Source organism: Hippopotamus amphibius, chromosome 14 (assembly GCF_030028045.1).
Source record: "Hippopotamus amphibius kiboko isolate mHipAmp2 chromosome 14, mHipAmp2.hap2, whole genome shotgun sequence".
Lineage (NCBI taxonomy): Eukaryota > Metazoa > Chordata > Mammalia > Artiodactyla > Hippopotamidae > Hippopotamus > Hippopotamus amphibius.
This window is the reverse complement of record NC_080199.1, coordinates 12155078-12181470: the sequence shown is the minus strand read 5'-3', so window position 1 is coordinate 12181470 and position 26393 is coordinate 12155078. Positions and strand designations below refer to the sequence as shown.

The 26393-nt window shown below is 47.0% G+C and overlaps 1 protein-coding gene across 1 annotated transcript in view; it reads left to right on the top strand.

Annotated features, from left to right (window-relative positions):
- The window catches only part of FARP1 (FERM, ARH/RhoGEF and pleckstrin domain protein 1), a 297915-nt gene that overhangs the window by 248334 nt on the left and 23188 nt on the right, over positions 1-26393 (top strand). The window contains exons 14-17 of the mRNA XM_057707383.1: positions 2857-3044; positions 4254-4343; positions 5397-5530; positions 23470-23551. Coding sequence (XP_057563366.1) covers positions 2857-3044; positions 4254-4343; positions 5397-5530; positions 23470-23551 — 494 coding nt within the window. The remainder of the gene's footprint in view (positions 1-2856; positions 3045-4253; positions 4344-5396; positions 5531-23469; positions 23552-26393) is intronic.

Below are 26393 nucleotides of genomic sequence, written 5' to 3'. Positions count from 1 at the left end.
GAATTTTAATTACTCATCAAGCTGCCAAACTCTACCAGTTACTCTCATGAGCATTTCCCATTGATTGCTGAATGATCAATGAGCCATACCTATTTTTGTTTGGAACCATGTCACCTGTGAATTTTCAAAGCCTTGAGGACTTCCTCCCGCAAGGGGAGGAAGGAAGCTGTTCTCCATGAATTTGGCTTAGATTGATAAAATGGAACCTCAGAGTTTTGGACCTTTCCCTTCCTTAGCATTGCTGATAGATTTCTAGGACGGGCTGCTTGGTATTCATTGATTTATTGGCCTTACTGTTTAAATACCCTCATCACCTTGGCTTTCTTCGGCCCAGTTAGTAGACACAAAGCCAGTGAAGTAGCCTCTCTGGAAATGGAAATGGGCTACCCTGATTTGGTCATTCTCCAGGGTTGTGTATTACACGTGTAACATCGGTGTCACACACATCTCTAGGCCGTGTGAGTGAGAACGTAGCTGAGTTCAGAACTGTCCCCGACTCTACCTAGGAAGATGGTCGTCATCAAGTTCACTCTCAGTGTCCCACTTTCTGAATCCTGTCTCCAGTGTGGTCCGGTGGGGAGTCTTCTAGCTTGCGATCTTTGCAATGTGTCCTGCCTTCTTGAGGGGGTGGCACCTCTCCCAGAGCCCTGGTCTGTTACCTCATCCTTCCGGCCCGTTAGGTCTAGCAAACCAAAGTGTCCCCAGGGAAAGTCACGAGGGCAACAGCTTTTGACCTTGAAGGGCGGATGTGATTGTACTTGAGTGTGTTCATCCTTATTTTCTCCCTCGTCATGTGGCAGTTGGTTTTTTATCTGCTGCTGGATGCCGTCCAGGGCCTGATTGGTACTGTTTCCCCACCTGCACTCCTCCTTCAAGCTCGCCTTCTAACTGCTTTTTGTTCTTGGCGCCAACTCTTTGAACGGTGAGGTGAACGCTTTTTCTGTCCCACGTCACTGCAGATTCAAGTTGGCCTGGCATGTTCTCACTTACACTGCCTCACCTGGTCTCACACACGGTGTGAGAGCTGAAGGTAAACCCCCACGTTTTGCCAGCTAATGGTGGACCAATAAAAAGCGACTCGTCAACAGCAACTCACAGGTGCATGAAATGTTTTGATCTCCAGGCTGCCAGACTTTCTCTTTTCTAATTCCTCTTTGCAGTGATAACATTTTTCGTTTTGTGATTCTTTTTTTTAAGAGAATAGTGTAGTACCTTGAATCAATTGCAGTTATGATTGCTGTCACTATTTCTATTTGACAAGTTCCAATTCTCTCGAAATTATTGTATTCAGTTGTGCACTAGTGTCAATAAAATTGACATTTCTGAAGCAATTTCTGGCCTTTTTCTCCGGGTGTTTCTGGGTTTGGTGGTGTGTGGGCTGATCGGATCTTTGTCTAACATCAGGACTTTGTTTTAATGATGTCTATGAGAATGTAAGGAATTTTCCTAGAGGGATTTTTTTTTTAATGCAAACTTCTGGAATCTGACTTTTCCTGACATTTTCTAATCTTGTTCTTCAAGGATGATTGTACTGACCAATAATCAGCGGGCAGGATGACTGCTTTCCATTGTTTTTGTGGGCTTGGTGGCTTTTCACCCATGTGTAGGGGACACAGCCAGCTGGTCAACCTGGGACTGGGTTGGGGCTGGTGGGGGTTTCTGCATGGTTCATTCATACTGGGATCAAGTTCATTACCTAACTCCATCAGCTCCATTCGAGGCTGCCCTGTCTTGTAATTTCCAAGTGAATATGAATGAATCCAGAGAGAGAGGACAGAGGTCAAGAAAATGGGGGGGATTCCCAGAAAACCATGCTTCACCTTTCCCTGCCCCCAAGATCCTTGATACTGTGCTGAGTAGCCATGAGCAGGAAACTGTATGTGGGAAAATGGAGAAAGCATGTATGTAGCCTTTCCCTACAATGGTGGCTGACAGGGCTGCAGGCTACTTGAAGTTTGTTTACCCTAATCCTAGTTTTTGCACATCTGCTTTAGAATTATAAATCTGTAAAGCAAAAACATTTAGTTTAGAAATAGATTTAGAAACATCTTGTCAATAGTTTCAAGAGGTCGAGGTATCAGTATTTGCAAAACTCTGTTGGCAACGAGTTTCAGGTGTGTGTCATCTCATTTGGCTGACTCATGGGTAATTGCACATTTTCCTATTATTTCCTATGGTATCCTTCTCAGAGGAATGATTATTTTTTGACTCATAAAGGGGAATTGTGATAATGTAATGACCTCCAGCTTTGCATTTTTTAAATGATCACCTTTGCTGTAATTGTGATACTAGTGTTTCTGTCCCAAACAGTGAGAGAGACATGGAATGACATCACCAGGTATAACAAGCTTGCTTCTGTTCTTCGTAGAATGGGGAGGTAGCTGCTTGCCCTTTCTTTAGCTGTGGCCCATTGTTCCAAGACGTAGCCTGTCCTGGGTGTCCCAAGTCCTTTAGTCTTCTATTAGAATAGCTCTGTTTTCTAGTCATTTCCCATGTCTCCTTGTGATATAGATACTGTGTCTTTCTCGAGTAATTCTTAGAAGCTAAGGCAGTAGTTAGGAGATGAAGATTCTGTTTGGGGCTACACAATGCTTTTAAACGGTTGTAATTATGCTCTAAGCAGAGTTCTCCACCTTATCATTAATGACATAACTGTGACTCCACTGAATGGTGTCTTTAGTATTAAGGCAGCTGCAACTTAGGGAAAAAACTAGAAAATCATGAAGGGCATTATAAGGGTGCTCTATGGTAGTCGAGCTTCTAAAGGTTTGAAAAGGTGAAAATTGTAAGTGGAGACCGGGTCCCAGAAGGAATTACTTTTTTTTTTTTTCTTTAATACTTCTCATCCCCAAACAGGCTCCCTGACTGGCAGCCCTCACCTTTCAGAGCTGTCCATCAATTCACAGGGAGGACCTGCGCCCGCCAACGCCATCCTGTCGCCCAACCTGAGCCCCGACACCAAGCAGGCCTCCCCCTTGGTCAGCCCGCTGCTGAACGACCAGGCGGGCCCCCGGACCGACGACGAGGACGACGGCCGGAGAAAGGTGTGGGGGCTGCCAGGCACTCGCCTGGTGATCTTTTTTTTTTTTTTTAAATTCCAGTAATACGCATTACATAAAATTTACCATTTGAACCATTCTTAAGCACACTGTTCAGTGACATTAAGTGCGTTCACAGTGTTGTATAACCATCATCACTATTCATCTCTAGAACTTTGTCATCCTTCCAAACTCCACGCACACTGAGCACTGACTCCCCACCCCCACCCCACACACACACCCAGCCCCTGGCAACCACCCTTCTCCTTTCTGTCCCCATGAATTGACTGCTCTAGGACGTAACCTCATGTAAGTGGAATCGTAAAGGGTTTGTTTTTTTCATGAATGGTTTATTTCACTTAGCGTAATGTCCTCGAGGTTTATCCATGTTGTAGCACATGTCAGAATTTCCTTCCCTTTGAGGACTGGTATTCCATTGTCTGGAGAGACAACATTTTGTGTGTCCATCCATCCGTGGATGGACAGCTGGGTTGTTTCCTCCTTTTGGCTGTTTCGTCTGATGTGCTGGGAATGTGGGTGTACAAGTATCTGTCCTCCTCTCTGCTTCGTGTGTATCCCCAGAGGTGGAACCGGGTGGACTCTTGTGGGAAGCAAGATGGTGAACAACGAGGGATTTCCTTTTACTTGTTGTTTAAAGAGAATCAAAACCAATGGCAGACCTGCCCTTGGGCAGTGCTGTCTGCCCACCTAACAGAGGGACTTTGGCTGTTGTCGCCTTGGATCAGCTACCCTTTGTGTTCGCATGAACAACGTAACGTTCATTTCTTAAAAACCAATACCACCAGCCCACGATGCCCAGGACAAAGGCTGCTGTGCTTTCTGTTTCATTCATTTCCTTGAAGCCTGCATCATCACTCTGATATTATCCTAATTAATTAGACGTTCAGGCGCCCAGTTTTGAATGAATAGTCCTCAGTTGTAGCTAACACTCATTTGAGGCCTTTCACTGGGGTTGGTATTTACATGGAAGGAAACATTCCTAGACAGTTTTCTCATCATAGAAATCCATTCTCTATCCTAGTTCCTCTCTCACACACGCACAAAAGAGCATAAATAAGAGTTTATTTAGCCTTGATACCAGTCAACCAAAGATCGTAAGTTAGCAATGTATCATTTAATTAGGACTTTCTTATAATCAGGACATTCTTAGAGACGTAGGCTCGTCACTGTGTCTTCTTTTTATGAATTTTGCAGAGGTTCCCAACTGACAAAGCGTACTTCATCGCTAAGGAAGTCTCCACCACTGAGAGAACGTACCTGAAGGATCTTGAAGTCATCACTTCAGTATGTGTAGCGTTTGCCCTAAAGCAGTAAATTACATAATTTATCTCAACTAATACTCAGCTTTAGGAGACAAGCTGGTCTAATTAATGTTGGGTTCTCTGACTCCAATTAAAAGGATTGTGGTCCAGGGTTGTAGAAATTAGGCAGTAATACTTGTGTTTAATTTGGAATATGCTCTAAAAAGGTTTTCATAATTGTGATTTTTAAGTGCAAAGGAAGGAAGTTTCTAAAGTGGAGAAGTTTAAAATTAAATGGTTTACTGTCTGCCTGCACTGATGCAGAACATTTCATGTTTTGCCCATTATTTTGCTTGAGGGAGACCTCAGAGGTGAATTAGAAACCTTGTTTTAATAAATTGTTTTAATAAATTGAGCCATGTCAGCAAAATCTGCCCCAGAGACTGCCTTTTATTAATCAGTCCTGTTCAGTCTTGGAAACAAATGTAAAGCATGGCAAATGACTTTATGATCCTGGATTCTGGGAAGGACTGGCTCACCGAAAGTCAGTTGGAATCGTTGGCTTTCTGTGCCTCCGGGGCGGGCGTGGCGTCCTGGGCAGTTGCTCAGTAATCCTGGTGGGACGCATCCCGGGCTCAGGTCAGCGAGACAGTAATGTGTGGGAAGGCAGAGGCTTCACTCTCGGGTTCAGCCATCCTTCTGCTCAGCATTTCAGCGAAGGAGCAGAGGTGGAAGTTTCTCGAGGACTACATCAGAGCGGGAAGTGGTATAAATCAGGGATGACCCAGTGAGTTCCATAATGGAAGTTTTGATTTGAGCATCTGCCCACTTCGGAGATTTATCCTGACTTCAGCTGTCAATTGGTAACAAACTTCAGGAAGCGGTAGCGAAGAGATGGGTACTTCTTCGCCCATCTAATGAAAGGAGGGAAAGCATTAAAAAGCCTGAAAGCCCTCGATGCTCTTGAAATGCTACAAATGCGGCAGGAAAGCCCTGTAGCCTCCACGAGTGGCGGGCTGCAGCGTTACCTCTGAAGAGTTGCAGACCTTCATCCTTTGCCTTCACGCCTCTAAGTGTGTCCTCTTTTTATTCCCAGTGGTTTCAGTGCACCGTGAGCAAGGAGGACCCCATGCCCGAAACCTTGAAAAGTCTCATATTCCCAAATTTTGAACCTTTGCACAAATTTCATACAAATTTCCTCAAGGAAATTGAGCAACGACTCGCCCTGTGGTGAGTACAGTTCTGTGTGACAGTTCTACCTCACCCCCACCACCTCTTTCTTTCTCTGTTTCCAATGTTATTTTTACATCGTTCCTTCTAAGCAGCAGCTACGAGCAGAGATGAAGCCAGAAGCTGGCCTCGGACAAGCCAAGCTTACAGTGATTTCCCGTTAAATCTACACGTGGTAACGCTCATCCTGAATTTTTCCCCTTTGGCTTACAGTTCTTCAAAATGCGTGTTTTCTGACGATAATTAAATGAATACCGCAAAATATAGTCATTTCTTCTGGAAGGATGATGAGGGTTATAAAGGGTAGAGGCAAAGGGGGACGTTTTAGGGTGCTGGTAACACTTTAGGGGTGCTTGCTTTTTAGTCGTTTAAGTGTTATACGTCTCATGCCGTTTTCAGAATTATATTTCACAGTGTTTGTAAAGAGCACTTTGAAAAATAGAGCCCCATTCGCCACACGCATGCATACACTTGGACCTTGAATCCCACTGCTAGAAATGTCTTAAGGATACATTCTAACATACGAAATGACAAATGGCAAAGATATCCGTGACAGAATTAAAAGATTGGAACTGACCTAAATATCCAGGAAGAGCAGTCTGGCTAAAAATAATGTTGTCTGTTTATTAAATACCATATAAAAGACTAATCTGTGGGTGCAAAAATTCAGGAAAAATTGTCTGTAGTGTAGAATGCAAAGTCTGACGTACCCTTGGCCTAACGTGGCAGCTTTTATAGAAAATTCTTACGGGTTTTTCTTTTTAAAGACGTGTGTAGACACATGAGGAGTTGACTGTCTACTAAACATGCATTTGAAAAATGCCAGGAGATGGTAGCAGACGTTTTGTACTATGTTTTGGGTGGAAATGGAGCCCAGTGTACACGGTATCCATCCTCACTACAGGTGAGAGTTTGCTTCAACGTGATCTCAGGGGCGTTTAGTGATCGTAGGGCCTGCGGGAGCCCTGAATGAGGCGGTGCTGCCCCAGGTGATTCCAAGCATGGGATTCAGGTGCCAGTTAACAGATTTGCAGAGCTGCTCCCTGTGTTGTGAAGCAAATGTGCTCAGATGTCTGACTTTGTGTTTGGGGGGGGGGGGGGGCGTTGGGGGGGTTTGTTTTATTAGGCTGCGTTGGGTCTTCATTGCTATGCGCAGGCTTTCTCTAGTTGTGGTGAGCGGGGGGCTACTCTTAGTTGTGGTGTATGGGCTTCTCGTCGCGTGACTTCTCTTGTTGCGGAGTACGGGCTCTAGGCACATGGGCTTCAGTAGTTGCGGCACGTGGGCCCTAGAGTGTGTGGGCTTCAGTAGTTGTGGCACACAGGCTTAGTTGTTCCATGGCATGTGGGATCTTCCCAGACCAGGGATCAAACTCATGTCTCCTGCATTAGCAGGCAGATTCTTAACTGCTGCACCACCAGGGAAGTCCTGTATGTTTTTTATGCCTGAAGATAATTCCAGTGCAGCTCTCTTTGCTGTGGTAGAGGGAAGTGGGAGGCTTCACTCAGATGCCCCAGGGAGCAGAGCACAGCCAGGATTGAGAAAGAACAGATACAGAGTCAGCTTCACTGAAGATGGGAAAGACTGAAAATGCCAGTTTAGAGCCTTACTCTAGGTTGGTGCTGTGAATGTAAGAGAAATAACACTTTTCAAAATTAAAAAAATATTCTACAGAATCTAACTTTATCTTCCCAAAACTAACCAGAAAACTTTCGATTGTGTTCTGCCATCTTGCCTCCTCACTCACGCAAAGTCGAATGATGCTTTCACAATAGAGTCAAAGACCTTGCAGCTCTGGAGAAACCAATTTCCAACAGTTTATTTTCTGGCCAGTGAGATGTGTATTAATATAGTCTTCCTGTAGGCTCAGAGCATCTTGAACTGGTGTGACTAGAGCAGTTTCGGTCCACATGGCAGTTGATGTAAAGAAGGCTGGGGAGGTCACACACAGGCGATGTCCTCGGTTGGCAGTACCCCAGCAGCCCAGCGTGGTGGCTTCAACTGGCTCCTGCTAGTGGAAACTGGCAGAACGGCAGTTTCCTCAGTTCTTGTCCTGTCAAAGGAAAGACTTCAGATGAGAGACATAAAGCAGTTTTAAGTAGCAGGAGTTTCATTAAGCAAAGCGAAAGCATGCTCCTGAGAAAAGATGAGAGTGGGCTGTGTGGAGACCAGAAGCAGTCCCACAATGGGGGTGAGGTTGGGATTTTTAGAGCAGTGGTCCCTCCCTGTGTCCCATGTCACATGACTGACAAGTTGATTGACAGCTTTAGGTTATATAACATTTCCCTTAGAGCACAGGTGCTTACCCACAAGCATCCAAGCAAAACCCGGGGTGGGGGAGCGGGCAAAAACTGCAGTGCTGATTTATTCTAATTACGGCATAATGTACCCTGGGCTACTCTGAGTCACCTTTCAGGTCTTGCTGTACCCGCACCAACCTGTTCTGGCGGTTTTATCTTGCTTGGTGCTCTTAAGGCTGGAAACTTAGCGTTGGTCCTTGACCACAAGAGGGAGGATCTCGGGGCGTGTTCTGATCACCAGCGTCCAGATGGGGGAGGGAAAGATGACCCCATCCATGGGGTCGTGAGTGGGGGAGAGGGACCCGCTCATGTCTGACTACCTAGCACTGCCACCAGAGAACTTTGGACAGCTGTTAAGAAACATTTCATTCTAGGAATGACTGCCGTTGCTCTTGGACTTACCTGTGACCATAAATCTTTAGCCCTTATCTGTGAAAGAATATCCAGTTGCTTAAAGAGCACCTGCTGTCATTTATTTCCCATAGAATTTTTAGTAGAGTATCTTTCAAAGATCTGTAATTTTATTCATATTTTCCATGAAGATACCAGAAGCATGTTAAAGACTCAAAGCTAGAGAGAGAGAGCAGGTATTCAGCATGCAGCTCAATTGACTTGACCTTCAATAGCCTTGCAACAGTGGACCCACGCCAAACTCATGACGTTTATCAGCGGCCAATGTAAAAATCTGCCATTGAAGGTCAGCTGATCAGCTCATTAAGTGCACGATGAGGGAGACCTAGCTCAGCAGGGATTGTGAATGAGTTTAGTGTGAGCCAATAGAGTAACACAGAGAGAGACCAACATCTGTTGCATCTGTAGCTTTCAATGCTGGCTGCTCGTTGAAATCACCTGGAACCTTTGAAAAGCCAGGCAGAACCCCAGACAGTTGTATCAGAATTTCCAAGAGGTAGGACCTAAGCATCAGTAGTTCCTAAAGCTTCTCAGGTGATTATTCCAACGTGCAGCTAAGGTCAAGAACCTCTTCCGTAGACTCTGCCTCATTAGAGGGAGACCAGAGCATGGGAAAGGATTGCCCCTTGAAACTTGAAGGCTCTGAGTTCCATCAGAGTACTGTACCCAATTCTGAGTCTCACGTTTGAAATGGGATAATAGTAGAATGCATTTCATTCTTAAAAAATTGTTGGAAGTATGGGCGTTTGGCCTAAAAGAGAGAAGATTTTGGAAAATAGGATGGCTCTTTGCAGGCTGGTTGTATGAAAGAGGGGGTCCGTGTCACCTTAGTTGTACTAGAGGACAGAATTTAAACAAAGGAGTGAATTTCCAAAGAGGCACCTTGTGTCTGAGTATGGAAAAAGGTTTCCTTACAGTAAGTGCCGCTCGGCGATGAGAGGCTGCCCTCGGAGGTAACGAGCGCCTCTGCCTTGGGGTTTCTTGAGCTGAGGCTGTCCATTTCCAGAAGGCGCGTGTCTATTGGGTGCACCAAACCTGGCGGGGCATCCAGGGTCACCTGGGGCTGATGGGCCAGAGGCGTTTAGAAAAAATACAGATCGCCAGGCCCCACCTGGCCCTCCTGAATCAGAGCACTGGGGTGAAAGCCAGAAATTTGCACTTTAAAGTGTTTCTCGAGCTGACTGTCATGAACGGCTTTTCTGAAACAACTGACGTGGGGTGTCTGACAGACCAAAGAGTCTATGATTCCTTGGTTTGCATTTTGCTTCTAACTCGTGTTTCTTCTATAAGCGATGAGTGAATAAATGAATGAGTGCATGGGTGGGTGGGTGGGAGGGTGTCAGGCTTCGCCTGCTGGGGTCTTGCAGGGAAGGCCAGGCCCTCTCGTGGGTGAGTGGGCCGTGTCCAGTGTGGGCAGAGGGCGTCACTGGCCACTTCTCTCTTGGAGGACACGTGGGCTATTAATGCTACACGGAAGAGGCCACCCATGAGGAAATATGTTCGGTGAGAAGAATGGATCACATGAAGTTTATTAAGAAAGGAGTTTGCTCTGGGTTAGTGACTGTGTGTGTGTATCGATACTTTGAGATGGGGATGCAGTCTGGCTCGCGTGCAGCGGGATGGCTGCGCCTGCGTCCTCCATCCCGCCACCTGAGGTCTACGTCCAGCTGTCCGTGGCCTCGCACGGCCTCATTTCCTCACGTGTAAGGCGTGGGATGCAGTCTTCACCTCATAGGGCTGTTTGTTACACGCACTGAATGAGACAGGGTCGGTAAAGGGCTTGGTGTCCTGCCCCACACAGAGAAAGGGGTGAAGGCGGACCACTTTTTAGCATAAACTTCTTATGTAAATTGAAACTTTAGATTTAGAGAAAAGTTGCCATGAGATTAGCATTTCTGCACATTCCTCACCCACACCCCTCGACCTGATGTCAGCTTCCTACATCACAGGGCACATTCGTCAAAACGAAGAAACCAGTGTTGGTTCTGTTTAAAAAAAAAAAATTCAACCGAGTGAAGTTTAAAGGTCTGAATGGCTTTATTGGCTGATTCCTGAACGGACAGCATCTCATCTAGCGGGTGGAAGGAAGCTCCAAGGAGCTCCAGAAAGAGAAAGGCTTTTAAAGGCAAAACAAGGAATAAACAAAAAACCCATCATTTCAGACGAAGGGAACCTGCCTGGGGGACGGAAGGGGTCTGGGTGGCAGGTGACCTCATCCTCATTTGAGGATTGAGAGGGCCCGTGTGACAGGTGACCTCACTGGTGCTGACTGGAAAATTCCTGGCTGACGGGTTAGGATTACATTCTTGGGGGAGGTTGTAATGCAGTTAGGTTAGGTATTAAGTCTTGGTTTTAGCTCAAGTGACTCCATTTGGGGCCTGTCCTTTCTACTTTAACACATTTTTGACCGGAGATGTATTACAGCCACAGGTGTTAGTTTCTGCCAAAACCCCCCAGGTTAATAATGTGTTAATGCTACATTATTGTCAGCTAAACTCCAGACTTTATCCAGTGATAATATTTTTAATTATTGTTAATAGAAAGAAATCTAAAGTTTACAAGGTGCCTCAAGGTCCCCCAAATTTGGGGCTTAGATATCACAGCCACTGTGTTTTCTTTGCCGCCCTAAGTTAGGTTGTCATATATATACTTCCATCAGCACCGGGAAATTACAGGACAGAAAAATTACCAGGAAGTTTTCCTGAATGACTAGGCTGGACCCCAGCTCAGCAAACACACCTGTGCCTACCCAAATGGTGCCTTCTCCCAAGTCAACACACCTGAGAAGAGGCTCGACCATGTCATTCTGGCCAAAGCCCAAGGTACCCTGTTTCTTCAAAAACAAGGAAACAGGTTTGGTGACTTCTGAAAAGGTGCAGAACGCTTTTCCATTTGAAAGCGAAGACATTTTACTCAGCCGTTCAAATGCACTCAGAGGAAACTGCTAAGGACCTTTGGCCTTCACACAGGAGCCCCAGATTCCAGCCCTGAAATGACTGACAGGTGCTAAGCACAACCTGACCAAGTCTTTCCCCAGAGATGGATGGAGACCTGCCCCGGAACAGTGTGTCTTGGTGGGTTCTGCCAGGGACGTAACTTGGCTGGCAGGGAGCGGGGACCCAAGGAGGGGTGTATAAGGAGGCACTCGGGGTCCGCTGTGGGCTTCCAAGAAGGATCACTGGGTTTTTTTAGAAGACCTTGAGGTCGTGTCACTTGGAAGGAGGGCCAAAGTTCAGCCAGGAGGGCTGGAAAGACTCCATGTCGAAATTCACCAAGTCTCAGGGCTCGTGGGACAAAGGAGAAATGAAGGGGAGGCCCCTGGACCTTCAAGCCTGGCTAACTGGGAGAATGCTTGTGAAACTAAGAGTGACATTGAAGGAAAAAGGAAAAAAGCAGGTAAAATGGAGGCAAGAGGAGCTTGCTTTGGGGCATATCAATTTCAAGGTTTCAATAATGGAGCCGCAAACGCAGTTGGAAACGCTGGTCTCCAACTTGGGAAGGAAATCAGGCGGGTTGGTGTAGATGTGGAAATTAACCACAAGAAGAATCAAATCTTTGGGACTTCCCTGGTGGCGCAGTGGTTAAGAATCCGCTTGCCAACGTAGGGGACACGTGTTCGATCCCTGGGCCGGGAAGGTCCTACATGCCGTGGAGCAGCTAAGCCCATATGCCACAACTACTGAGCCTCTGTGCTGCAACTACTGAAGCCCATGCACCTAGAACCTGTGCTCTGCAACAAGAGAAGCCACCACAATGAGAAGCCTGCACACCGCAATGAAGAGTAGCCTCCACTGACCACAACTAGAGAAAGCCTGTGTGCAGCGATGAAGACCCAACACAGCCAATAAGTAAATAAATTAAAAAAAAAAAATCAAATCTTTAAGGAAGAAAATGTTGAGACTAAAGAGACCCAGGGACAGAATCTTGTTGAATACACTTTGGGGGCAAATTTCTATGACCGTAGCTTATGGCAGAAAAAGAGCCAGCAAAGGAAGCTGGAGAAGCCACCAGAGATTTGAAAAAAGAATGGGAGGGTAGGGGCGGAGGGTCCCAGAGGGGGGCGTGGTTTGGATAGTGATGCCCAGAGGCAGAGATGGTTTGAGGTGGTTCCCTGGGGGTGTGGGAGCTACCTCAGGATGCTAGGGGCTTCCCTGGGGAGGAGAAACAGGACAGTATTCATGAGGGATCAGGTGTCCATCCAGAGCAGAAAGGAGGCTTCTCTTCCAGGGCTGTGACATCTCTGCAGGCTGTGATGAGGAGTTTCCCTGCTGGAGTGGTTCTGTCTCACCGTGGCCAGGTGTGTCTGCTGATCGAGTTGCCTCTATCCTGGCCCAGTCAGCATTCGCAGCCAGGCCTTGCGCAGTTGAGCTGAACATAAGAGCTCAGTTTAAAGCTAAAATGGTACCTAAACCGAGAGCTCAGCTCTTATTATCTTCCTGATTCAGAACACTTGTTGGGCGTGGGCGGGGCTTACCTGTACAGGTGCATTTTTGTCTGAAGGCTGACCTCACAATGCAAAGTTTCACTTCTTAGCATTTTCCTCATGCCTGGAGGCTCTTTTCATCTCCCATTATTGTTTCCCTTTATGACCCACAGCTCTGTGAGGTCCCTGGGCTTTATTTTAAACAGATGGGGAAGTGAAAACAGGCTTTTTACCTTTCTTAAGTGACCTAGTGAGGGGTGAGTGATCATCCCAGCTGGTCAGACGCTTTGCTTTTGGTGGAGACTTTTGATGTTAATAGCCTCCTTGTCTTCTCTGGCTTGTGTTTGAACTTGGGATCATTATGGGAAAAGTAGAAAGGAGCCCCATGACTGGACAGCCTGTCATCATGAACTTGCTGTACACCTGAGGGTCCTATAAGCAGGATGGGCAGAGACACTGTTCTTTTTATCAGCTCCTGGGGGCTTATGCAGTGGCCACCACTCCCGAAGATAGCTAGCTTGCCCTTCAGTCAGGGCAGGTCCTCATAGCATCCTCTCTCAAGAGGGGTCGCATGCTCCTGTGGTTGAGGGAGGAGCACACGCCATGTACCACACATGTGCACACGCCCCACCCTCCTCTCCTCTCAACCCAGAGAGTCCGCCCGCCCCCACCCTCCACCCCCCGCTCCGTGCTTCGTCTCTGGATCACCAAGGATGAACCGGACCCCGGCCACCGTACTTTTGAGAGGTTGCTAGTGGGCGATGGTTCCTGCCACACTGTGAAGCACTGGCTGGCTCTGCCCCTGCAGGTATTTTTTGTGATACGAAAGCTTTGGTCTCCCCAAATTGATGAACTGTTTCCCACATCCACATAAAGAAAGGATCCGATTTCTATATTATTTTGTTGTTGTCCGAGAGCAAAACGTTGTAAAGGTTGACTGCGGAGAACCCCTGTAATTATTTCACGGAGTAATCATTTCTGCCCCACACGCTTTGTTCACGGGTGGATAATTCTCACGTGCGGCAGCCTCCTGTCTTAACCGTAGTATGTTTGCTACGGGCAATGACAACGTTACTCTTCTAGAGTAAAATCAGCTGCAGCACCTTGTCTCGTGGGATGTTCTTGTGTGATGATGGATCCCACTGCCTCGCAGGCTTGATGTGCTCCCCGCGTTCCAGCCGTCATGAATTTTGTCAGGAACAGGAAGTTAGGGTGACGACCCTGCCTGTCAGGAATCCTGAGTCACTCTTGAATCCAGCAAAGTCAATTAACCGCATTGATTTTTCCACCTGTAAAACTGACTTAGCCCGGTTCAGAAGCCATGGTTCCTCCCTCCCTTTTCCCCCACCAGCCTCCATCTCTCCTGCTCTGACTTCCCAAGATGGTTACTGTCCTTCCGTATCCCCTGCCCATCACGGTTCACCTGGAAGCTCAGCTCCTGATGTGCATGTCTTAGCATCTGCCAAGACTGTAGTTTCCTCGGGGGTGGGGGTGCGGGGGGGTCCTATTGCTGTGTCACTTGGTCTAGGGTGGAACGCTGCATGATGTTCGCCTGTTTGAACGCGTGATTTCTCGTTGCTAAACTGCATCACAGCTCTTGTGAAGGCTCCTTTTCATTGTGGTTTTAAATCCTTTTATGCCTCATCTTCCACACAGATTTTGAGACAGTTAACAAGTGGAAACCAATATAAGAAAAGGATAAACGAGGACATCTGAAGCTGCACGGTTTCATACAGTAGCCACTGGCCACTTGGAGCAATGTAAAATAATTTAAATTAAAAATTCAGTTTCTCAGTAACATGAGCCACGTTTCAAGAGCTATTAGTCCCATGTGGCTAGAGGCTATGTTTAGGACAGCAGACACAAAAGACATTTCCATCATCACTTTTTTCACAGCATTGGGAGGTGCAAACGATTGGGTGTAAGATAGGCTACAGGGATGTATTGTACAAGACGGAGAATATAGCCAATATCGTGTAATAACTGTAAATGGAGTATAACCTTTAAGAATTGTATTTAAAAAAAGGAATGACTAGTATTCATTACACCAAACACAGGGACCACCACACAATAGTTGCTCAAAATACTTACAAATCAGATTCATGAAAATGTTCTGGTTTCCTCTGGGGTAAATCTTGATGATTATTAAGTTTGTCTGTTGTTGTGTTTCAAAGGCTCAAAACAGAAGGGGCCCTGGCAAAGGAGGATGGACAGTGCTTTTACACTTAGAAAACTAGCATTCACAATGCATTGTTTGTGACATTAATATTAATAATAAACTTCCATTAGTGAGCACTTACCACATGCAGACTCTTCATGTACCTTATACCATTGCCAAGTTGGCATCTTTAGCCAAAATAAAAATGACCACTCTGCTTTTCCCACTTGATCTTCAAAAACTGGGGTTGGTGAAATACAGCCCATGGCCAGACCTGCTCTGTCCACTGTGTGTGTTAATAAAGTTTTATTGGAACACAGCTGTGCCCATCCTTTTCCCTGTCATCTGCAGCTGCTTTGGCGCTGCATCAGCAGAGCTGAGTAGTTGGGACAGAACTCGGATGGCCCACAAAGCCTAAAATACTTACCATCTGGCTCTTTACAGAAAAAGCTTGCCAGTCCTTGGTGAAAAAGAATTTCCCCGGGTATAGGTGTTGTTTTTCCCATTTTATGATTGGGAAAATGAGGCTCAGAGAGGTCAAACCCCTTGCCCATGGCCACACAGCTCTTAAGTGACAGAGGCGTGACTTGAACTTGGGTCTGAGGTGATCCATAGCTTGTGTCTTCAAAGCTGTATTGTTAAAGCGCAGGGTTTTATTTTTTTTAAGCTCTTTATTGGAATATAATTGCTTTACACTGTTGTGCCAGTTTTTGCTGTAGAACAAAGTGAATCATCTGTATTTATACATATATCCCTATATCCCCTCCCTCCCACGACTCCCTCCCACCACCCCATTCCATCCCTCTAAGTCATCGCCCATCATCAAGCTGATCTCCCTGTTTTATGCAGCAATTTCTTACTATCTGATTTACATTTGGTAGTGTATGTATGTCAATACTATTATCTCGCTTCATTCCAGCTTCCCCTTTGCCCCCCACCCCCTGTCCTCAAGTCTGTTCTCTACATCTGCATCTCTATTCTTGCCCTGTCCCTGGGTTCATCAGTACCATTTTTTTAGATTCCATATATATGCATTAGCATACAGTATTTGTTTTTCTCTTTTTGGCTTACTTCGCTCTGTGTGACAGACTCTAGATCCATCCACTCACTACAAATAACTCAATTTCATTCCTTTTTTATGGATGAGTAATATTCCATTGTATATATGTGCCACATCTTCTTTATCCATTCATCTGTGGGTGGGCATTTAGGTTGCTTCCATGTCCTGGCTATTGAAGCACAGGGTTTTACACCTGGAAGAGGGCTGGGCGGCATCTGTCATGATTCCTCGTTCTTCAGAGGAGAACATGAGAGAGTGGCTCACCCTGGGCCACACAGCAGAAGCCGGCAGAGCCTTTCTAGCAGCCGGGACTCCAGAATTGCATCCTTCCTTCCCGCTCTGGCACTGGGAGATCAGAACTGCTGGCCCTTCTGCTCCAAACACCCTCTAGTGGTGTTTGTCCTCCTCTCAAAAGTAGCAGGAAGCTCAATGGCATCTGGTCGACACTCGCCCTATGGTGACTTTGTCTGCAAAAGTATCGCTTTTGGGTCTGGAGTCTGAGAAGATGGGTTTGATTTTTTTTTTTTAATCTACTAAGAGTTTTATGGTGACATGGCTGCTTTCATTTGTTCAGAAAATATTTACTGCGCCCTTACTGTGTATTAGTCACTGTTCTCAGATCTCAGTGAACCAAACTGGCCACAGTTCCCACACGTCTGGAGCTTGTATTCCAGTTGTTACATCTCTCCCTCTGCTCTGCACCGAGCACGCAGCCAGACCAGCCTGATAAGACTTGGAAGCAGAGCCCAGGGAGAGCTCCAGAGCTCCTGTTCTGTTTTCTGCTTGTGCCAAGCCAAGAGACCAATGGTGATCTGACCCTTTTCTCATCAGTATTCTAGAGGGATTTAAAAAAGATCATAGCTTCAAGACCAGAAATATGCATAGAGTAAAGCACCTTGCACTTCTGCAGTATCTTTTAAAGCGTGTTCCCTTAAATTGTCTCCTTTGACAATCCAGGCAATCTTGTGGGACTATCCCCATCTTTACCCCTATGGAAAATGAGTTTCTGAAAGGGAGGTGCCTTGCCAGAAGCTGTTCAGTGTAAAGCTAGGAAGGACCACACCACATTTCTTACTTTCCCTGGAGCCCATGGCAGAAGCAGTAGCTATTAACTTATTCTCTGGTTCTGTCTAGAGCAGTGCTTTCCAGTAGAACTGTGGTGATGGAGATACTCTCTGTCCACATCATTCAAAACAGCCACTAGCCACCTGCGCCTCTTGAGCCCATGAAATAGGGCTAGTGGCTAAGGAATTGAATTTTTTAAAATATTTATTTATTGGCTGCGCCAGATCTTAGTTTCAGCATGTAGGCTCTTTTAGTTGTGGCATGTGGGATCTGCACTGGGAGCATGGAGTCTTAACCACTGGACCATGAGCAAAGTCCCAGGAATTGAATTTTTAATTTTCATTTCATCTTGTAAAGTTAAAATTTAAATAATCATATGTGGATACAGTATTGGACAGCACAGTTTTGGAGACTTACAGGGGAGGAACTCTGAGTGGAAGACAGACAGTGGACACAGTCTGCCTTTCACATGAGGACTGAATGCCCCACCATTGACTTCCTTTCTTTTTTTTTTTTTTAATTTATTGGCTGCTTTGGGTCTTCATTGCTGCATGCAGGCTTTTCTCTAGTTGCGACGAGTGGGGGCTACTCTTCATTGTGGTGTGCAGGCTTCTCACTGCGGTGGCTTCTCGTTGCAGAGCATGGGCTCTAGGTGCATGGGCTTCCATAGTTGTGGCACGTGAGCTCAGTAGTTGTGGCTCGCAGGCTCCAGAGCACGTGCTCAGTAGTTGTGGCGCACGGGCTTAGTTGCTCTGCGGCATGTGGGATCCTCCCAGGCCCGGAATCGAACCCATGTCCCCTGCCTTGGCAGGCAGACTCTTAACTACTGCACCACCAGGCAAGTCCCCCACCGCCCACTTTCTTAGAATTCAGAGTCACCGAGGTTTGTATTTAGAACACGAGACTCGGGCGATTCTCTGAGCCCTCCGCTCCCAGCTTCAGGTAGATCAGGGCTCCTTCTCTGGTGTAAAAGCTTTTGTTTGTAGAAGCTTTTCATTGTTTTTAAAAAGAAGACTGTGCAGAAGGGGTTTAAAATCATGACTCTCAAAATAAACAATGAAACTAAACTCACTGGAGACAAGGCAGCGTGATCTACCTGGAAAACAGCTTGCAAAAATACAGAATTGGAGGACGTCAGGACAAGGCATGGACCATGGATGTGGATATACCGTGGGCGGGGAACGTGTGTACACTTTTTTAATATAAATTTATTTAAAATTTAAAATTTCATCTTTGTTTCAAAGGCAAGAAAGACACTTCAAGGACAGTGTGATCGTCCCACTGTGTTCTGCCCCGACTCAGCTTCCCACTGGCCACCTGGGGGGTCCAGGGACAGTGGTGGTTGGTGATTGTTTCCTTTTGACACATGAGTAAAATTGCCTGTTCTCAGGCATATACAGGAGCTATTTTTCTTGGATTATCCGCTGTATTCCTGACTGTATAGCCCACTGTGCTTTAAGAACAAGCTACTCTTTTTAGAAAAACAGCAGTGATTTTTCCAATTGCTTGAATCGCAGGTGGGTTTCTGCTGGGAAACCCTTGAGAGAGAGCACTCGCCAAGCCACTGATGCGTTTGAAACGGCCCTTCTAGTCTGATGCACAGGTCTCATATGGGTGCTCTCAAGCCTGCCCGTGAGTGGGCTGTAACGTTTGTGCCTCTTATTAAACAGGACCTGGTGTTAAGCCTCAGAAGAAGAAAGGCCGTAGCTTTAAGCAGCCCAGCCGTGTAACTGACGGCTGCCGTGTCCCACCTGCGCCAAAGGACAGGGTGGATTCCTTACCTGGAGGGAAACCATGTACCCTGGCCCAGTGAGGACACCTCTCACATAAATGCCTTCCCCGCCAGTGGGGATGTGAATTAATGTTCAAACTAATGGGATTTTCCTCTCCAGGGATTTCAAAGGATATTGAAACTCATCAAATATTGAAATCCACATCTATTACTCTGGCTAATTTGTTTGCTTTTGGAACCCAGCCACCCTCCCTACCCTACATATTAATGGAAGATTTATCTGTACCCATTTGTTCATTTACATATTATTCTTTTATTTACATAGGTACACAAACATGCACAATTACAGACTTTTTTTTTTTTCCATTGAGAATCATAGGAACCACAAGGAATAGTAAGAATCAGGGCATGATGTTTGTTTTGCACATGAGGCCTAAAAATTCACAAAGTTAAATCTATTTTCCTGGGGTCAGAGAGCACCCCAGCACAGAGCCGGGTTGAAAAAGTCAGCCTTCTAGCTCCAAGCTGCACGGTTTGCTTTTATGTTTTAATCGAATGAGATGATTCTTTGCTTTGTTGTGAGGGGCAAGGAAGGGCGGAACCTTGGTCTGTCTGTTGCTGAGTTGCCAACCAGCTCACACAGTGGTGAGTGAAATGTTTACGGAGGGTCCGGAAGACTCAGAGATTCCGTGTGTGTGTGTGTGTGTGTGTGTGTGTGTGTGTGTGTGTGTGTGTGGGTGTGTGTGTGTGGGTGTGTGTGTGTGGATGTGTGGGTGTGTGTTTTCAACCTTGTGCCGAGATAATGTGTAGTAGCTCCTGAGCGTGTGTGTGTGTGTGTGTGTGTGTGTGTGTGTGTGTGTGTGTGTGTGTGTTTTCAACCTTGTGCCGAGATAATGTGTAGTAGCTCCTGGGAGCATATTAATCATGGTGCACGGGTCAGACTTTAGCATCTGGGAGGCTTCGTGGTACACGGCTTTCCAAAGTGAAATTGTCAAAAGAATTTTCAGCTGTGTTGCCCCGCGGTAATTACCCAGACAGCAAATACGTGGCCCCGTCTTCTGAACAAGGACCCTTTTCTTGTGAGGTTTGCATCCAGAGGCTGTTCCGGAAGCGTTATAATTACTTTTCCATGTTCTCCGTAATAAAATGACCTTTTAGCTCTTCGCAGTAAAGCCAGGGCTTTGGACTTGTGGATTTGCTGCCGTTAACACGTAGAGGAAGTGTAGACACCACGGTAATTCTGTACGGGGCAGCAAGAGCACCGGGTCTCGTCCCCTTTCCCATGGGCTGACTCCATGTCCTGGAACCCAGCAGGGCTGGCACTTGCCATGTGCTGTGGGGGGAGGGGACAGGAAGGGGCCAAGCCGCCTATACTGGCTGCGTGAACTTCCGAGGACCCAGTCTGATTTCACCACGTGGCCTAGAGCCGCCCCCGCCCAGTGGATTGACATCAGGGTCTTTCCTGTGCACATGGGACCAGGACTACTATCCCAGAGCAGTTTCTAAAACGAAAGTAAAGACGCTGAAGACTTAGAGGAACAGATAAGTTTCTGCTGGCCAGCCGAAGCAGGAAGGAAGGTCCCCTCGTGTCTGGGATTTTAACATCAGTACATTTTCTTTTAATAAATAGTTGGCAAAAGAAGAAAGGAAGTGAAGTCAATAAAGTCTGGCCTCCATCACCGCTCCCTGCCCCTCCTCCCAGGCTGCCTCACTGCTCTTCATTTCCCTTGGGTCAGATGCTCTCTGTGAGAGGGAGAGGATTGCTCGGTGTTGATGGGAGCCGAGACCTCCTTTTCTCCCCCGGACCCCCTGCCCAAATCCAGCGCTTTCTTGCTAAAGTAACTCAGTTGTCTTTTGGATTAACTAAAGACCTTACTCATGTGCGCTGTCAAGTGGCCCGTCTGCTTGGAAGTTCTGGGGTCAATGATTTAAGTTCCAAGGCAACAGCTACAAACCCGGAAATCAAGTTTCAATTGTGTCTTCCCTCCTTTTATTGAAATCAGACCATTCTGACTCCGCAGTTGGGCCCTCCTTTGTTGTTCAGATGTGGTGGGGAGGAAGAATTTTCCAGCTCCTAGGAGAACTTCCTGTGATGTTGAGGGTGTGGGGGGTGGGTGGTTCTGAGCAGCAGGAAGCCTCCGTTTCCGGCTGGAGCTCCTTTCTGCCCCAGGTGTGTAAGAAGAGCAACCAGGAAATTGCAATTGCACCCAGATACACACAGGGCCCGCAGAACGGCCAGATGATAAATGTCTCTAATGTGACTCGATTAATAGCCATTTGCCAAAAATCCAGGGATGCCACACCCTTGGAGCCGACGGGGTGGAATAATATGAGCTCGGAAGGAGAGGGCTGAGGGCCGTCCCGGAGGGGAGCCTGGTCTAAGTCAGATGCCTGCGCCTTCTCCGCTGAGCCTGTTTGGGGGAAGAATGTGACCCAGTTCAGGGGATGAGAGAGACAGACCAGTGTGGGGAACTGAGGCTCCTAGCTTGGGGCTGGGACAGCACAGCTGCTTCATTAAGGAAGGAAATGGAGGGAAAAGATTGGGTTTTGGCAGCAAGATAATTAACTCTGTGCAGAATCTCTTGAGTCTGAGATGCCTGTGAGGTCACTCGTGCAGCGCCCTCTGGAAAGTATGAAGTACGGTGCCTGGGTTGGTAATTACACAGGTTATTGAGACATAGGTTTGGCATCGTGAATTGAAACCATGGGGAACAGGAGGGCTCGCCTGGGGAGAAGTAGAAGACGAAGAGAGACGATAACCAGGGCTGGATTCCCAACATGCAGGCATCTTAGGAGTGGCCTGAAGAGGGCTTGGCAAACAGAACTGAAGATCTCACCTGGAGAAAAATCAGGGAGCTGGAGAGGGAGGCTTCTAGAAGCCAGAGAGCAGAGTGCCAGGACTTTGGGGCCAGCTACGCGAGAGAGGGTCACCAGGAGCAGGAGTGACAGTACTTGCCTCGGTGGATTAGGCAACTAAGAGGTTAACGGTACTCTTGCACAGAACCATTTCAGGGCGTGATGGGGAGAGAATCCGTATTTTAATTAGAAAAGAAGTGAATAGTAATGAAGGCCCTCGGCCAACTTGTTCGGTTGGGCAGCTAAGGGGAAGCAGAAGGATTGAGGGATGCTGCGCTGCGGGGGAGAGGAATGGAATCGGTAAAGAAAGCCAGCCCTGGGGGAGCCGTAGAAGACCCGGGCAGGGGCTGCGAGCATCTTGGGTACCCTCGCTCCCTTTCTTTTAGAGACGCTTTCATTCCCTGACGGTTCTGGGTGCTTGTCTTCCCTGTTATGGAATTCACAGTCTATGCTCAGTTGGAACCCGTGGACTAGATGGTGTTGGGCGCTCCTGGTGGGTGTGGAGCCGGGAGCTGGGAGAGGAGCCAGCTCCCCTGTTTCTATCTGCCCCGACTCTTCTGCCCTCTGGGCTGCTAGCTTCACTAAGTGCCTTCCTCCCTGCCCTCCTCTCCCCATCCTGAGATCCTGGCTGCATCAGAGGTCGAGCTGGCAATTCTGGAAAGTTCCAAACGCCGGGGCGGGGGCGGGGGGGGGGGGGCGGAGCGTGGGGTCCTTCCTCCTGGAGCTGGAGGCATAGGGCGGTAGCATCTGTGGGTGTAAATCACCACCCTTCCCACTCGGGCTGCAGGTGTTTTATTCCACGCTGAGCACCTCTCACTTCCGTGCCCAGATTTTTACCTTTTTTCTTTTCTAATTTATCCTTTTCCTTTAAGTTGGGTTCTGGCTATTTTGAACAGTTGTTTTGAAGATATTCGCCAGGTTCATTGTTGAAAATCGTGTTTCGATTGTCTCTGGGAAATTCAGCAGGTAAATTAGCAGGTATGCACGGGTATTGTGGCTACAGGTGTGTAGCCTGGACTCCTGGTACAAGCTCCCGCCTTGTGATCACTGACAGTAGACATGTTGCTTCGTTTCTTTGTGCCCCATTATTTAGCTGTTTAATGGGGGTGATGGTGGTACCTGGCCACAAGGCTGCCACGAGGATTCAGTGATGTCATGCACTCAGCACTGAGTACTGGCCAAGAGCTGCCCAGTACCATTATTAATATTATTTTTCCACTGCTGTTTAAGCCCTTGGATTATCAACATTAGATACAGCCTAGAGCCAAAGAGATGAATATATACCCAAATGCTCCGTTAAAAGTGCTCACGTCTTTGTCATCTACCACCCAGCACGTCTGGGGGCCCCCTGACCTGTCTCTGAACCTGAGCCCCGCATCATGCCCTCTTCTGGGTCGTTCTCCCCAGACCCACCCCCGTGCGTGGGTCTCCTGCACTTCCTCAATTTTATTTTTCTCTTCCCAAGGGCTTTTCACACAGCCCTTTGTCTGCTTCAGGCTCAGGGCCCTTGGGAGCAGAAATCTTGATTTTGAGGCTACGTCTTGCTTCTTACAAGTGTCTGTTAGTCTCAGCCTGTAAGAAAGAATCGGTTTCTTGAGCTCGTTCCTGCAGGTCATCTTCACACTATGCTAACGCTGAGAAAATCCCCCAGGTGGGGATGGGAAAAGAAATATAAAAGGAGATCAAATTCAAATGAACGGGAGGTGGCTCTTCCCTGTCTCTTTCAAAGCACAGGTGGCATTCTTTGCAGAATGACTGGGATAATTTCAAAGCCTCCTTCTGGCACTCACATTCTGTGACACGCAGAGAAGGGAGGGGTCCAAATAGGTGATTGGAAAGGAAGACGTAAATGTTGATATTTTGTCCCTTGGGGCTGGCACACTTTCCGGTCCTGTTTTCACTGCTAATGCTTTGCTTTCCCACCCTTTGCTCGCAGGGAAGGCCGCTCGAATGCCCACATCAGAGGAGATTACCAAAGAATCGGAGACGTGATGCTGAAGAACATTCAGGGCATGAAGGTGAGCTGCCTGGGGACTGGGGGGTGCGAGTTCCCCAGGGAAAATAACGCTGGGGCTGCCCGAGGCCTTGACTGTGACCCCCCGCCCGTGAACATGTGGCCCAATTTGAGTCTGCATGTAGCACAGCCCCGGGGAAACTCTTCTGTCTCCTCTACATCACTTTATTTGGAAGCACAAAGGAAAATCCAGTCACTCTGGGGGAAGCACTTTCAGTTCCTTTCCTCTCCCAAAGCTGTGTGTTGTATCCAAAACGACAGGTATTTCCTATGTCGTTCGAAACTTGTTTTAAAAAATTATGTAGACGAAACATTGGTTGACTGAACATTTCACTTTGAGTCAGTTGTTTTGGCGTCTTCTGAGTGTGACAAAAATATTGGATTCGGAGCTATGTAGGATTTCCAGGCAATTCTGTGACTTTCAGCCAGTTGATAAGGTAAATATATTTTTAACCATCCAGCAATATCTACAATGATCCAAAAGAGTGAAAGTCTCTCCAGAGAAATCAGAACATAGTGACCCAATATTCTGCCTGGTGTTTGAAATCTGCCCCACCTCTTACATTGGAAATTTTCATTTTTGCCTTTTCATTCTAATCCATTAATTGTTCCTTTAAAATGGAATGTTTTGGGCTTCCTAGGTGGCGCAGTGGTTAAGAATCTGCCTGCCAATGCAGCAGAAACGGGTTCAATCTCTGCTCAGGGAAGATCCCACATAAAAAAAATAAAATGGGATGTTTTAATTCACACGATTTACCTTTTGAATATGAATACATCTATATTTGCATTTTTTTAAATTTTTATATATTTGCATTTTAAAGCCATCTTCCTATATCTCAACCTCCCAGAGCCTGTCTAATAACCTTAACTAATTCAACTATGAGCAAGGCTTGTAACCCTCTAAAGAGGGCAGATGGCTTGCACTCCCACCATTTTAGTCCATCCAACCATCCTGCATCCACACGAGCTGAGCGCCTATAACGTCTGAGGCATTCAGAGAATACAAGTTATTGCTGACGTTTGAATGAATTCCTAAGAATGTAGGTTGTCTGATGTTCGATTTGTTCCCCTTAGAATCATGTATCTCATGAGAAGGGACAACGGGGGCGGAGGGGTGGGGCAGGGGACACAGAAAAGAGAGGATCTGAATGAAACTACTCAAGGGATTTCCTGCCGCTCTTAACAAAGATCACGATGTCATGGAACAGACCTTGAGCCTGTGGCTCGCTTTTTCGTGGTGTTCAAAAAGCAACACTCCCCGCTTTGGGTGATTTCAGAGAGAGGCCATGGAAGCCAGCAGGACTGCAGAATCCTATGCAGAAAGGAAAAAGCAAAGAATCATCTAAGATGTCCCACGACTACAGTATTTTTAATGCCCTAAGTAAGGTGGATATACAAAACTCAGATGGAACCGTAACAGACATCTTTTCACTTTCCATACTGTTTTTTATTGTTTTATCTTTTAGAGCAATTTTAGGTTTACAGAAAAATTGAGCAGAAAACTCACAGAGTTCCCGTATTCTTGCCTCCCCCGACACAAACACACATACACACACACACACACACACAGATGTCTCGGTCCCCTAGTGTTAGCATCTTGCATTGGTGTGGGGTATTTGTTACAACTGATGAACCAAAACTGTTATTAACTAAATCCGTAGTTTACATTAGGGTTCACTCTTTGTGTCTTACATTCCGTGGGTTTTGCCGAGGGTGTAATGTCACATACCTACTGTGACAGCATCACCCAGGATAGTTTCACTGTCCTGAAAATCCTCTGTGCTCCACCTGTTCATCCCTCCCCTCCTCCATCCCCTGGAAACCACTCATCTTTTACTGTCTCTGTAATCTTTTCCAGAATTTTGTATAGTTGGACTCACATAGTGTGTAGCCTTTTCAGACTGACTTTTGTCACTTGATAAAAAGAGCCTTTTTTTCTCTTGCATAACATGTTTCTGGTACTGTTGTACTTCCTAATTTTCCTCATAGGAAGCTTCTCTCCCCATGTTCTGCGCTTTTTTTCTTTTTTGGCCCAATTTGGTTTTTACTGTTTCTCATGGTGTTCCCTTCCTTCTGCCTGCCTGGGGTGGGGCTCCTGTCTGAGGCTTGGGCTCCTGCATGGGCCTCAGGACAGTGGCAGAAACCTGCCAGCTTGGTCCCCGCCCCCTCGGGGACCGCCCGAGAGTTCTCCTGGTTACCACCTGCCCTTGTGTCCCTCCCACGGAAGGATGCCCCGCGGTAGACATCTGGCCTCCTCTCTGGTCACCTAACACCTAAGACCACCTAAAAATAGACCCGATGTCCGCCCAGGGCAATTCTTTCCCCTCAGTCTAGCGAGTTGGCATTTTTGCATTTAGTCGGCTTCCTCGGCTGTGCTGGCATTTTAATTATTGTGCCGATGCCACCAGCATTTAGAGTGTGGAACTCTGTGCAGACAAAATAAAAATAGATGGAGAGGCGCAGAGAGTCTCTGGCAGCCTTTTGGAGAAACTGGGTGGTTTTTTTTTTTTATTGTGGTGGCTATCGTCAGCTTTAAAGAATTTTTATCAAGTGTGGAGGGAAGCAGCAGAAGGGTCCAGAGATGTAGAAGCCCAGGTGGGCACTTTTGTCCAAAATGCTTCGGGCGATCTCCAGCTTGCGGTGTCTTTCCGGCCCACCTCCCCACCTGTGTGTTTACCTGCACACGTGCAGGGGCTCAGCAGGGACGTTGACGTCACCCTGCAGCCGTCTGCAGACCCTCCGCACGGGACCGAGGGAGCCAGCCAGGGGCACCAACCCCCACCTAAAAGTCAGAGGTACCCAGACCCGGGTTGTGAACTTTCAACTGGAAACATCTGCCCAGATGC